Source organism: Indicator indicator, chromosome 15, assembly GCF_027791375.1.
Source record: "Indicator indicator isolate 239-I01 chromosome 15, UM_Iind_1.1, whole genome shotgun sequence".
Classification (NCBI taxonomy): domain Eukaryota; kingdom Metazoa; phylum Chordata; class Aves; order Piciformes; family Indicatoridae; genus Indicator; species Indicator indicator.
Genome location: NC_072024.1, coordinates 20,828,391 through 20,842,931, shown reverse-complemented (window position 1 = coordinate 20,842,931; position 14,541 = coordinate 20,828,391). Strand labels below are relative to the sequence as shown.

Here is a 14,541-nt window from a genome sequence, read left to right as displayed (position 1 = left end):
TCAACTCAAGTTGCTAAAAAGGACAAAGCGAATGATCATGAAAAGTCTGAAAAATGTCCAACAAACTATATGATCAATCATGATCTAATGATAGGTCTCCAGGTAGAGAAAAAAATACTGTCCTACACTTGAAGCTTATTTGCAAGGTTGGAAGTTTTCATACCTCTTTCATTTTTCTGTACATTTCATACTCTAGAAGATCCATATTTCTGAGGTAAGCACAACTAATAAAAATATCAGTTATTAGCAGCTTTAAAAGCCCAATAATATTTTATACTGTCAGAGAGGTCCTGGCAGAACAAGCATTTTTCTGATGCCTAACATAGAACAGGTCATCAGCAAGCACTCCTGTTGTCATTATTACTAAAGGGACCCAGGTCTCATTCATCTCATGTCCAACCAGGATTTTTTTTTAATTGATTTTTTTAATAACGTCTCTGTGTGAAATAAACCAGTTTCCATTACACTGAGACTGGGCCACTGTGTTGCTTTTTGTGGAGAGCCATAAAACGAGGTGCTAACATTCTATCCAATTTCAAAATCACTTGCCAGGAATGACTTTCATTGCTATAGGTTTGCATTGCTTTAACAAAAAGTTTAATTCAGAAAAGGAAAGGAAGTGCAGTACAGCACCTCTATAAATTTTATAGTATCTGAAGAGAAAAAAGGTGGGTTTTGTAGCAGTTAACATGGCACCTGTCTATTTTTCAGCGTTGCTTTTTTTCCTCAGAGCATTTCTAGACAGCTATTTCCTACCTTGAGCAGATAGAGGAAACTGAATTATAGACAAATGTAGCAGAGGAGGAAAGAATCAAGCCTGGTGTTGTAAATATGTGCCACATAGCCTTAAGAATTGTTCCATACTCAAACGTGAGGTGGCTAGAGAGTTTTTTCTGTATGCAATTAAAAAGATGTAAGGATTTTTGGTTGTTACTCAGATTAGGCAGGTCTGCCTGAGGATGAACCTGCTGAACTTCCAAAGGCCACAAGATCTCCTGAGACTGTATGAACAGTCTTGTGTCCTCCTCTGGAATGAAGAATTTGTGAGAACTGCCAGAAAGTTGAAGTTGGAAAGTTGACGTTGGAAGTCCACTTTAAGATCTTTCTGAAACTTGCCTAAGATGAATCACCTGTGAAACTTCCTATGCCAGTCGTCTTCTGAGAAAGCTATTCAGTTAGGAAAAACTCTTCCATTCAGAGAAGGAGAACATGCATCCATCCAGAGAAGCCCTATATTATATTTATAAGACAACAAAGTATCTAAATGAACAGAAGCAGAAAAATGGGGGGGGAAAAATCAAAAGTAGACAGCCAGTGTCTTTGAATTAGTTACGTGAATTTTCCATACACCTTTCTTTAAAGTAAATTCATGCATGCCTTCATAGAAATACATCTGACATTTCGGAATGAAGAAGCAACAGTGGAAATCCTTTCTCTGGTCTTAGACCCCCCTGCTTTGAGAAAGGGCAGGAAAAAAGAAAATATATCTTTAGTACTGTGAAGTTTTTTTTAGTTTGGATGAGTTTTACTGGAGCATTGCAAGGGAGACCTATCAGTTGTGTGAAAAAGAAAACCAAAGCCAAAAGCCCCAAACCAAAACCAAAACCAAAAATGCAACTCAAACAACCTATCTTAGATTCTTTATAACTCTTTTAGGAGTGAAGACTTTTGTTGAGTGCTGTGACTATCTGTCCAGTGATGACTGAATAGAAAATAACCAAAAATAGAGATAATCGAATATACAGCACAAGCTTTTGATGGTGGAAACTGATCTTTTTAGGATTTGAACGATTCATTTAGTCATGGGAGAGTCTAGATTTTATTCCTAATCTTACTGTCATCCTCTTATATATATAAAGTGAGGGGATGCTCTACCTTCTTCTTCCGCATCTCCAGAAGTGCATTAGACATCAGAGGATTCTTGCAAATCCTCCAGCTCCCCAAGGATGCTACAGACATCCTCATCTTCTTCCATCAACTCTTCTTTAGCTGGCTTCCTGAGAAATGTAGTACAAGTGTATGAATTCATTTGGATGGGCCACAACACACAGCGCATCAAAATGCACTCAACTCAAGGTCCATCCACCAATGGATCTAATTTGGCCTGCATATAAGTTCATCACTCTCCAGTGGACACCTTGGAACTACTTTTGAAGCTGTCAGCCCATTTCCTTTTTTCATTATCATTCCACAGATGTGAAATGGATGTAAAAATCAAAGTCACTGAATAAACAAAATGGGGGAGAAAAATCACAGAGGCCTCTTGGCAAGAAGGAAATAATACATCCTACTAAAGATATTTCTACAACTAAGAGGAGAAAGGAAACTAGAAGATGGATGTTAGCAAAGAAATATAATTAATGTTCATTTTGTTTTAAATAGGATAAAAGAATAATAATTTATCTGTGAATTAAGTGGACAAAGAACTAAAAGCTACCTCTCAGACTAGAAAAAGAACTGGAAGGATGTAATTTGCTTTTTTTGTGCTTGTAGTTTACACTCACCACAACCAGAAAGACATCCTGACAGAAATGCCAACAGACAACACTCCTCCTATAGCCACCAGGAAGAAAAGAATGCACATTTAGAGGTCACCTTTTCATAAAGATCGTCATTGCCTGGGCACTTGTTCATCACCTTTACACTGTAACAATTTGAATTTTGTTTAATGATGAGTGCTCCTGACTAAACAGTCTCAAGACAGAACCTCCAAGCTGAAGATCCATATTTAATTACTTACCACAGAACTTTGGGAACCTACCCAAACTCTTAATCTCCCTAACGGCTGTTTCCAACCTCTATTTTTTTAATATGTGAATGCTCTAAAGGGATCCAACTGCCCTACTTTCAGTTAATTGCTTCCCTTTGTTATTTCTAAAGTATCTGGCTGCCTCTGTTTCTCCAGAAAGAAATTTACCCATTCATATGTGGGAAAATGGAGAACCACAGAACCATAGAATAGTTTTGGTTGGAAAAGATATTGAAGATCATCAAGTCCAACCATTAACCCAGCACCTCCAGACCACTGCTAAACCTTATCCTGCAGCACCACATCTACACAGCTCTTCTGTCCCTCCAGGGATGCTGGCTCTATCACAATGCTTTAGAGGAGCACTGTTTATCTTGAATGAAGACAAGAATCAATATCTTCTGAAATAAAAATGTTCTTTGAAAGATTCTTTGAAGAAAAAAACTATTTCTTGACTATTCCCCTCTTTTTCTTATAAACACCATGTAAAATATGGTACAGCAAATACATAGATATCTTTCAGAGATGCTCTCTTCTACAAGCTAGCAGAAGTACTTGATCACAGCAAGACAGACAGCCCTAAAGTGCTATAAAACCTCATGCTTCACAGTGAAAAAGGTAAAATAGTTCACAATTTTTTCAGCACTGATGGGCAAATTTCAATAGATATCCTGATCTGTACACTATTTAGTGCCATGATTCAATGCAAAGATTTAATATATTAAAAAGCACCATGGATTTTTGTTTTGAGCAAAACTGGGGGTTTTGGGGTTTGTTTTTTTGGTTTTGTTTTTGTTTTTTTTAATAAAAACATATTTCTCTGAAAGCATCTCTAGTAGCCAACTCATACATTCTAATATTTAGTGGATTCTTAGTCTCTTACTACTAAAAATAAATCCAGAACCATATTTTTCATTTTAACAGTGAGATATCTATGGTTGTGTCAGAACAGAAAAGATTCTTTTTTTATCAAATGGTACTTTTGACTCAACAACTTAAATTATTCTGTTATTGCAGAAGTGTCAACAACAATAGATTTTTGATAAAATAAAGCAACAATAGATTTTTGACAAAATAAAGCAGTATATTTTTGAAAGCCTTTGTCACGGCTAGCATTTCCCATTTATGAGCTGTCATCACTGAAGCAGAAAACAATGTCCATGCACAGAAGACTCAGATGAGTATTCCCGCTCCTGCATACTGTCATTTTACAATCTTTCACTTTATCTTCTCTGCTATACACAGACCCCTCTGCTCAGTTCACCTATTTCACCCTTTCATATGTTCTTTGGAAACAGTAAAGCAATTAACAAGTACCATGATTCACACAGACACTCTATGGTTTTCCTTATAACATTATCTTGCCTTGATCAAAGATTAAGCATGTTTTTTTTTTCTAGACCATGTGGGAATTTACTTTTAGCATACCTGGGTTTGAATTCTGTTGAGCCCTCTGAACCAGAGAATTTGTCCACGTCGAAGTTCTCTCTCTGCATGATCGATTTCCTCAACATCTTCATTGAGTTCCTCTTCAGGAACCTCCTCCTTCTCAGTGAGCCTCCCTGCCTCCTTTAAAAACTTTAGCCTACTTGTTGGGATGGTTGCAATGACCTAAAATTATAAAAAAGTACTGAAAACATAAGCTTCATTCAATAGCAACAGTTTAACAACCTACTAATTAGAGAAGAACACTGATACTGTAATGAGAATTATGATCTTTCAAGCAAGCTAAGTATATTCATAACAGCACTTGACACACAACTCCGGTTTAGTCCCAAAATACTTAGCCTACTGTATAACCAAGTAGCTTTACTTGCATTGTTAGATCACATTGGCAATACACAGCCATGGACCAAATTTAGAGCTGGGGCCAAAGTTGTCATTCCTCAAAACTCTAAAAGAAGTTGAAAGTATTTTAATGTAATTATTTTTTAAAAACACAGCAAGACTGATGTTGCTGTACTTGGAAGTTTGGGTATTTCTAATGACTGATAATAATCTAATGTATGCTAATGTGAGCTGAAAATTAGTTGCATCTCATGCTTATAAATCTTGTCACACTGTGTTGGTTCATGTATTCAGAAATGGTTTTCTCAGCATTTATGAGGGGTAGGTTTGACTGTCTTCCTGTTGAACTTTACATAAGGCTATCTCTTACTCTGTGTCCTTATTACTAATAAATTCTGATTAAGTCCACCCCACTTATTCTGTTTGTCCACCAAAGTACTCCTTGGAAGTAATTCCTACAGGAGATGGCTAATAATCTTTACGACTTGAAATACTGTAGTTAGACAATGTTGTAACACAATTACTATAAATACTTTCCAGTGTTACTCTCTTGTTACCTCTCTTTGCTCTGGTTTATGTTGTCAGCCTGAATGAAAATCCAGGCAGATGGCTATTTAAACAAGGTGTTACCTGGAACATATTGAACGGTTCTAAAAAAAACCTACAAAGTTAATTATCAGATCCATTTAGCTAAAAACGGCTGCAATTTTCTGTTTTGTTTTTATTTCAGCAGTGAGCAACCACATCTCTCAAGCCTACATGCATAAAAGATGGAGATAGAATCTGAAAACTGCAGTGAAGTTGGTGAAGATACACCTTACAGTTTGTGAAAAGTGGAATGGATACAGTGAGGATGTAAAAAGCACCAAATATTTTCAGGATGATAATGAACTCCTGAGTTTGCGAGGGTCTCCTTGAACATCATGATCCATAACTCCACTGTTATTACAATATTTCTAAAGACAGATAAAGAAACATCAAAAAAGTCCCAGTTTCTACACTACTGCAGAACTTTTTCGAAATGCATTTTGGTGCTTGAAAAACAAGATGGACAATTGGAAAATTAATGAATTGGTGTGACACAATCAAAGACAGAACAGGAACACAAAAGGTAAGTGCTAGTCATTTAAATACTTACTGAAACTCCTTCAGCTTCCCAGCTTCCAAAACACTAAAATGCTAACACTCTACAGAAAGAAGCTACCTGGGTTTGTTTGATACTGGATGAAACTGATGGTAATGAAGCACAACTGTGTTTGGTAGCAAGTCTGTGAGATAGACATCTCCCTCCTTCATGACCTTTCTCATCCAGGCTGATAGATCACGCTCTAATTCTTTTCTTAGGGTATTTAGACCTTTTTTTGGTTTGTTTGTTCACTTGTTTTCCATATCTGCAGACACCTGCCCAGTTCAGGACTCAGCAAACTGGATATAGATTAAGGAGCTAAATAATATTCCCCGGAAAAATGATTGCAGTTTTAAAAAATGATCAATGATTCTGGGAATGTTACATGAAATATTTTAGAAAGACCTGAGTTTCAGAAGTGATGCAAGCCTGGAATACTCTCACTCAAAGCATCTCAGATTTGCTCCTAGAAATGATGCCTTAAATCACTTCTTAAAATGCCAGCTTTGGTATCTCAACTTGAAAACATTGATTAGTTTTACTGGTTCACAAGAACAGCAGGTTTGGGAGGCTGATAAAACAAAGGCATAACAAATTTGGTTAGTGCTGAACTAGAAACAGCCATAGCAGGAGAGAAAAGGTGAGGAGAAAGACAACCACCTCTTCTGAAGGAAAAGTCTCTGTTACTGCATAGCTCCACAAAGAGAGGACTTGCCACAGACTGTAAAACATGTAAATATAGAAATAACACATCCTTTTAACTTATACTATATAGCTGAATACTGACCTCAAGAATAATATCTTTTTTTACCTCTGTATTTTCTTTATGTAAAATTGTAGTCTTTCCAGTGATAAAATCATTGAGATAGTCCAAAACCAGCTTAAATGTAATGGCTAGGTTCTGGCAGTAAGGCTTGGGCAACTCTGCCCACCTTAAAACTGAAAACAGGTGCTGACATTATTCTTCATTTTCAATAGTTATGTAATGAGCACATGTAACAAAATTTAGAAGCCAAACTGTACACCAATCAAAGGCCGTGGGAAGTTCTTCACAACTGAATGATCTAATAAAACAGCCAGGATGTTTCTCCCTTTCCCTGTTTTTCTTCCCTCCTCCCAAAGTTGGTGTTTTCCAATCAGCTAAAAACAACTCTTCTATTTTCAAGAATTATCAAACTCATTTTAGCTCTTCTTCTCACAAGGTCATAAATCAAATCCTCTCTTCAGGTAATAATTATACCAGAACAGTCTCACAGTGGTGGTTTTCAGCAACATAGGCATTTAAAGCTGTCATTACTCTGAACTTATTTCTTTAAAAAAATCTGATGCCAAACTGCCCAGAAAGCTGGTTTTGTTTTTTTTTTCATATGAGAACAAATAATCAGCTTAAAAGCCAGCATCTATTCATTGCAATTCTATCAGAACCATGCCAGTATTCAATTGCAGTTGACAATTTCTTGCTTGTTTGTTCATAGGTTCAGATCAGCTAGTTTGCCACTATCTTTACATCTGAGAAGCAAAATTTAACTTCACATATTTCACGTCTTTTTTACTGTGTCAGGTGGCCTCAACTTAAAGACACTAATCATGCATTCAAATGTTAAAAAACACCTCCAAGCATTATTATTAGCTTTGCACATGTTGGGGTTTTTTTCTTCACGCTTGTGTATAAACCAATAATGCAGTATTTTGACAATATTGATTGTACCTGCATTACTAGTTCCAGACAAATAATCACATGATTTATCTCATTGACATTTGTTTTTACATCTATATATTAATGTTAATTAAGGTATTAATGTATTAATGGCTAATGATGACATAGGTTGTAGAAGAATTTTAAAACGATGCATAAATTAAACCACTTTTCTGCTACTACTGTAAAAAACCCCACAACTTTTTCTGTTATCCTCTTTTCCACCATTTGCACACCACAATAGGTGGAGTAAGAATCACTGCAGGTGTATATTAAATGCACTGGACTTAGTCCTATTAATGCAGCAACAAGGTCACCATGGGTTGACAGAATGGCAGTGTCAGCAGGGGAATGAGTGGGATAACAGGGAACTGGAGCCTCTTTTCACTTTTCAGAAGTTTGCCATGGCTGAATATACATGTGCTACACTGGGGACTCTATTGCAGGGCAGGTCATCATGCATTTGTCCTTGGTATACTTTTTTGTGATTAGAGAATTAGGTTATGTACCAAACATCTTCTATGAGAAAGCCTAACTGAGGAAGACCTAGGTGATAGCACATTCATGCTTAGGAAAAGAAAAGATACAAAAATTAACAAAAAATCAAAAGGAACAGTGGGATAAATTCTCCTTACTACTACAGCTATTCTTGAGAAACTTAGAAAGAATAGATTTTGATATGTGCTAAACAGGAGAGATCAGGGAAACAACAGTTTACTAGGATTAAGAACAATATCAGATCTTTGATTGCTTTACAAAAACATGTTCCTGAATGCTTACCTGACCCCATACAAGCTCTCCTAATCCAATAAATACACACCACATCCACTGGTCAAGCTGCAGGGGAGAACAGCTGAATGGTTTTCCTCCAAACTGAACAATTACTATCTACAAAGAAAGGCAGAGGAAAAAAAGAGTAAATATTTTCTGAGGAGAAATTGAACAAAAGAGAAAACTCCTCCACAGAAAACACAAACCCCATTAAAACAAACAAAAAGACCAAACAAAAAATCCCAACAAACAAAACCAAACACACACACAAAAAAAAAAACCCAAATAAACAAACAAACAAAAAAAAAAACCCAAAACAAGCAAAAAAAGGAAACAAACCCCAAATAAAACAAAAGATAAAGAATCCCAAAACAAAACACCAAAGACCAACTCTCAGTCATATTTTACCTGAGATTTTACTTTGTGTTTCTACATATTACAGCTCTGCTGGTTTGAGTCCAACATGTTTTACCAGGAGAATAGTCAAACATATGATTAACTATCTATTGTTTAGAAGAATGAATCTAAAGACCACCGAAAATCAAAATATTGTCCTATATTCCAAATACCTCATATGACACACCCAGGTGACACTAAGTCAAGCTACCAGAAGTACATTTTTGCACATCATCCAACAAAACCTGCAGAATCTTAGCCACCAAAAATCAAACCCCTGAACTAAGGGTCAGAAAAAGCCAGACCAGTTCAGACTAAGGACTCCTAAGGACTTTCCTCATGTATTCTCCCAGCCTCTGAGTATTCCTAGATGGGGCTGTGTTGACCCTTATGTAGTTTATTTTGAAAAGTCTTTTGCATGAGAGATTTTTCCCTCCAATTAACATTTTATTGTACACTTACAGACATGTTATCTTGGATACACTGATAATACACCAAAATACAGTCCTGTTGGAGGAAGAGAGTGGGAAAAACAAACATCTTGCAGTAGGATAACCAGCACAGACAATCTGAATGAGTTTCTAAGCCTGGTTAGATTGAAAAGATCTTGCTTACTGAAAATTAAATATTATAATTTTGTTAGTAGTGGTGCTGCGAAGCAGGGACCTGAAATCCCAATTCAGAGACTTAAACTGTCAGAGGCAGCAAAACAGAAGTCTGTCCAATCTAAGATACAATTTAAAACTACAAGGGAAAGCAGTTCTTTCCTGCGTGAGTAAAGAAGCACAAACTGTGAACACAAACTCATTCCATGGGAAGTGCAGATACACAGGAAGAAGGGAGGGGCTAGAGAATGGAAGGCAGTGGAAAGGAAGTTGGAAAATGATTGGCAAGAGTAAGGAAAAAGGAGGAGACAAAACAAAATCTGTGAACATGATGCTAAGATTATAAGAAAGAAATTACAACTCCACATTGAGAAATTTCTAACTGCTGTATGGCAAGTATGGCATATTTTAATCCATCTTCCTTCACTGGGAAAATTATGTATTCCTTCTGAAAGTGGAGAAAGTTAAGAAACAAAAGTAACTATTTATTTCTCAACCTGTTCTAGCTCTCACACAAGCACTTTCTGATCCTTATCAAGGATGCACTGCAATAGTCTCCATCATTGTTATGTTGAAAATTTGGCCACTGTTACTGGCTTTTTTTCTTTTAGGAAGGGTGTAGGATGAAGACTAAACTAAATAATACTTGATAGAACTATTGCACTCAAAAGTGAGATATCAAAGGCAATTACTCTGTGCTTCACAGTGGAGTAAATACATATGGAACTAAGAAAGTGGTAAACATGAAATATAAACACTTCTGTAATCTTCCATATGCATCTACATAATCCAAGCTCCATTTTCACATCTAGCTATTAAAATACACAGCCAAAATAATATATATTTTTCTAACATTGCTTCAGCAAGCAACAGGATGCAAAGCTGTATTTCCCACGATGTAACAAAGTGTAAAATTAATAGAAAGATTAACCTTCTCTTGTTCCAAGAAAGTTTACCGGATTTTAAAAAGAGACTTAAAAGCAAGTAAGAATTAGAGCCTAATTATTCTTATGCTTCAACATCTATTTTGATTCCCTGTCAGAGTGCAAAGCCAGTGCTTTGAACTGTGCACCTAAGTATTTCAGTCACTAGGAAAGCAGAGAGGAGGAAATGCAGCTGCTGACTCAAAAATGTAGCTAGCAACTAGATGACACTTCTGCTTCACCCAGACAATTGAGTAAGGGTTAGAACTAAGAAAATATCCTCAAATGCTATCCATTATTTTAAAAAAAGTAAAATAGAGATGATTGTGAATTTGTCAGGCCTCTCCTAAGGGTATTTTAGTTCATGGTAGTTAACCCTTTGTTTTGAAGTAGATGTTAAAGGCGATCACTCGCAAGTCCTACTAGCAATCACTGGTGTATTTTCTCCCATACTTAGCTCACTGAGTGGTTCCCTTTTCCTGTTTCAAGACACTATAGCCCAGATTCAAGTAGCTCTATCTTCTTCCTCACTCCTTCCATGAAAAAGGTCCCAATACTGATAGCCTCCAGGATGCCACTGCAAAATTTGGCAATAATGTCAAGGGAGAAATAGGTCAGCTCTAAGCAATTGAATGGGCTGCCATAGACTTCTAAAATGTATTATCAACCAGTATCAAGTACAGGACAGATGCCAGAAAATGGGTGGATACAGGAGCAGGAAATAGAGTTCTACAAAAGAAATATGACAACTGTTTGGGCAAAGTGAGTATTTCTGTAATTATGTTCACATATGACTGGAATAGCAAGCTCATGAGATGGACACAAATTATTATTACCAAGAAGTCATAATGGACCATGACACCATGGAGTAATGTTTGGCAGTAGCATTTAACCTCCAAAGAACACAGCAGCATTAGTTATTTGAAGGCAAATTTGTCTATTTATGGAGTGGTAAGTGAATGTAAAATGTTTTGTTGCTATTGTTTGGCATATTATTTAACAGTTTCTTCTAAAAAACCCAGTTGCGATATCAACAAACCATGATGGCTCTTAGTATTGTACATCTTCAGATTAATTTAAGACCTGATCTAGCTATAATGATTAGTATGGCTGGATAACATCTTCCATTATTGACACTTGAGAAAATACCTGAAACTAGGTGGTTTACTATTAACTGTGCCTCCTGCAGCATTAAGATTTTTTAAAACCTACACAGAAAAACAACCCTAAAGGTAACTTTCTGATTAACAGTTATTAATTCTTGCCTAAATCATTACCTGAATAGCAAATGTACCCAGTACAATAGTGCAAAATATGGGGTTTCTGAAGATGCCATCAAAGACATTTCTTTCACCATGGATTTTCCGTGCATTGATCTCATTGAAAAGCTGCATCATCACAAAGGTGTTGAAGATAATGGTGTAATGCTCCGAAGGAGGAGAGTGAAGCGGTGCATTCCTCCCACTGTCAATCTTAAACATTTTCTCACCTAGGTATAAAACAAAAAAATAAAGGTTTCCACTAGAATACATTAATCAAACTTAAATTTGTATTTTCCTTGCTGGTTTTACCCAACTGCCTCCTATGTTCTGCTTAACAAGCTTTCCTTCTGCACTTATTATTAATATAGACAGAGTTTATAACACCAGTGAGCAAGGGACATCTAAAGTTCTTCTTCAGGAAGAAGCTTCTTACGTGACAACATCTATCTAATAACTCAGTATACCTATGCAAATCGTTTTCACTAGTACTTTTACTCTAACCAAGTAGCAATTACTCTAAAATTTTTTCCGATGTACCAAGCACTTGAGACTACTGACAGTATGTTTGTGATTTTCTACAGCAATTACAAACAACCACTCCTCAGCAGTTTTTACCCATTGCCATTGTATGGCATAATTCTTGACAAGCATTCAGGCATATTGATAAAAACCACAGACATTCCTGGTTTTAAATAGATTTGTGTTTGGTCATTCTTCTATTCTGCTTTGAAAGCACACCACTAGGCGCTGCTCTTATTTGGATAATTTGACTGTTGTTTTCAGATCAAATCAATTAAAAAAACAGATACAACCCTCTCATTGTAAAAAATTATTCCTTATGTCCAGTCAAATCTACCCTCTTTCAGTTTAAAACTGCTCTCCCTTGCTCCATTACTACAAGCCCTGGCAGAAAGTCTCTCTGTCTTTCTTACAGGCCCCCTTTATGTACTGAAAGGCCACAATAACTTCTCTCTAAAGCCTTCCCTTCTTCAGGCTGAACAACCCCAATTCTGTCAGCCTTTCTTCACAGAAAAGCTGTTCCATCTCTCTGACCAGCTTTGTGGCTCTTCCCCTGGACCTTCTGTAATAGGTTCATGTCCTTCCTGTAATGGGGATACCAGAACTGAACACAGTACTCCAGGTGGGGTGTCACAAGAGTGGAGTAGATGGGGTTAATGACATCCTCTGATCTACTGGCCACACTTCTTTTTCTGCAGCCCAGATAGTTTCTGGGCTTTGGGCACATGCTGCCAGCTCATGTCCAAATTTTAATCTATTTTCTTATACATAAGGTTTACAGATAACAGTTACTGAAAGAGGTCTTGTCTTAAAGTAAGGATGGGACATTCTCATGAAAGCATAAGTAATGAATGAAGTAAGAGTAGAGAAGATTACCACAATGGTACTTATTTCCACAACAAGTGTTTTGTTAATAAATACAAATAAAAACTTGGGCATTTTTCTGCCAGCATTATATTCAGAATTTGTGAAGAAAAAAAAAAAAAAAGAAGAAAGGTTTTCTCCTGAGGTTGTTAATTCCATCAGCTGAGTTAGCAGTGAGTGGTTTTTTGCCTTGGGATATCTGAGCAAGTTCATGTTCACATCACTGAGAATAACGAGTATGTTTCCAAAGGAAGCATTTGTATTATAGTCTTCTGACAGAAAGTAGATTACAATATCACAAATATATCAGTAACACAATACAAGGCACAAAATTTAGACTGTGAAAGAGAAGAGATTTTTAAGATGATATCTCCAGAGAGATAACTAAATATTGGACAGTGTTCCCCTTACTACACATAAACAATAAAGTAAAAAGCAGAAATGAAAACAAGCAGATATCATCATTTTATCTTTTATAGATACACACCCCCACATATATAAACACATTACATCTATTTGCTTTCATTCGATACACACAAACACAAATATATCCATAATAGTTTCCTCACTGAGAGTACCTGTCCTTAAGTCTCTCTTACTGCATTGCAACACTTAATTGGCAAAGCAGAACATGCTGCTAACGTGGAATGACAGGGATTAAACCTACAACTAGTTCTCCTTTCCAAACATGTTCCAAAAGGTGTTATAGTACGTTAGCTTTAAGTTTATTATGCCTAGTTGCTGATGTTAAGATTTGGTTTGTACTACAGTTTGACAGAACTAGACAGTAACTTCTGAATTTCTGATATGCCTGATGTCTCCAAGGCATTACTGTATGTTCAAACACCTTGTATTTATTGCCACATTACTGAAAAAATACGAAACCTTGATGTACTAGTCTCCACAGAAACCTGCTACCAAAAAAAAAAAAAAATTAGTTGATCTAAATATAAGTAAGCTGAGCCTCATTGAGTTTAAAAAGCAAAAGACTGTATTTCCTTGGCTTATCAGGAGGTTGGTTGGGATGCATCCTTCAAAGTATGCATGTACCTTCCAGAGAGACAGAAGTCATTAGAACAGAGTCACAAAGCCTGGTATTCTTTCCATCAGGGCTCAGCATAAAGTATTTTAAGCCATAAAAGTCATCAAAAAGCCATTAAAACTCCCCATAAAGTTCACAGAAGTTCTTGTTCCAAGATTCCTATCACGTAAATTACCAAGACCTTGTGCATCTGTTTTAGAGGGTCTGAAATGACAATTTCTTTAGACTCGCTAGACATTCTCAAAATACACTGTAAGCCTCAGGATATTAAAGACCATCTCTCTTCAAAACCTGGCAATTGTTTGGGTTTAAATGTCTCCACTGTAAACAGACCATTTCCTCCTTTATTTCAAATAACCTGCCAGTGTTTGGTAAGGTGGAGCAAGACTTTCAGAGCAGAGCTCAGAAAACCTATGTATTTTTAATTTACATTTACAGCTTATATGGAAGTTTGTATATAAGGAAAACAAAAAATCTAAAAGACAACGTAAGAAATTTAACACTGAAGACAGTGACAAGAACACGATATCCAACTGATAAAATTATGAGTCCTTCCCACAAGTTCTCTTATTATTTGGAGCAACAGAATCTATTATTTGCCACTACCATTCCCTGAAGCAAGAAACACTCCTCCTCCTTGCCCTCCTTCTCCAAAATACAACCTATAAAAAAATATAGCAAGGCCTGAAGAAGAGTCCAGTAATCTGATAAAAGAGATTTTCTTTTCCCCTTTTAATCTACATTATAGATATTAAATGAAAAACCCCAGCAACAAAATGTTATTTGTATCACTTACTACT

At 36.3% G+C, this 14,541-nt stretch overlaps 1 protein-coding gene across 9 annotated transcripts in view; it reads right to left on the bottom strand.

Moving 5' to 3' along the window:
• Positions 1 to 14,541, bottom strand: part of ATP2B2 (ATPase plasma membrane Ca2+ transporting 2) — a 175,252-nt gene that overhangs the window by 13,397 nt on the left and 147,314 nt on the right. For 8 of the 9 annotated variants that reach the window (XM_054387362.1, XM_054387366.1, XM_054387365.1 and 5 more), the window contains 3 exons: positions 11,332 to 11,543; positions 8,140 to 8,247; positions 4,178 to 4,360 (listed from right to left, as the gene is read on the bottom strand). In XM_054387362.1, coding sequence (XP_054243337.1) covers positions 4,178 to 4,360; positions 8,140 to 8,247; positions 11,332 to 11,543 — 503 coding nt within the window. The remainder of the gene's footprint in view (positions 1 to 4,177; positions 4,361 to 8,139; positions 8,248 to 11,331; positions 11,544 to 14,541) is intronic. The other variant, XM_054387370.1, reaches the window with a different exon arrangement.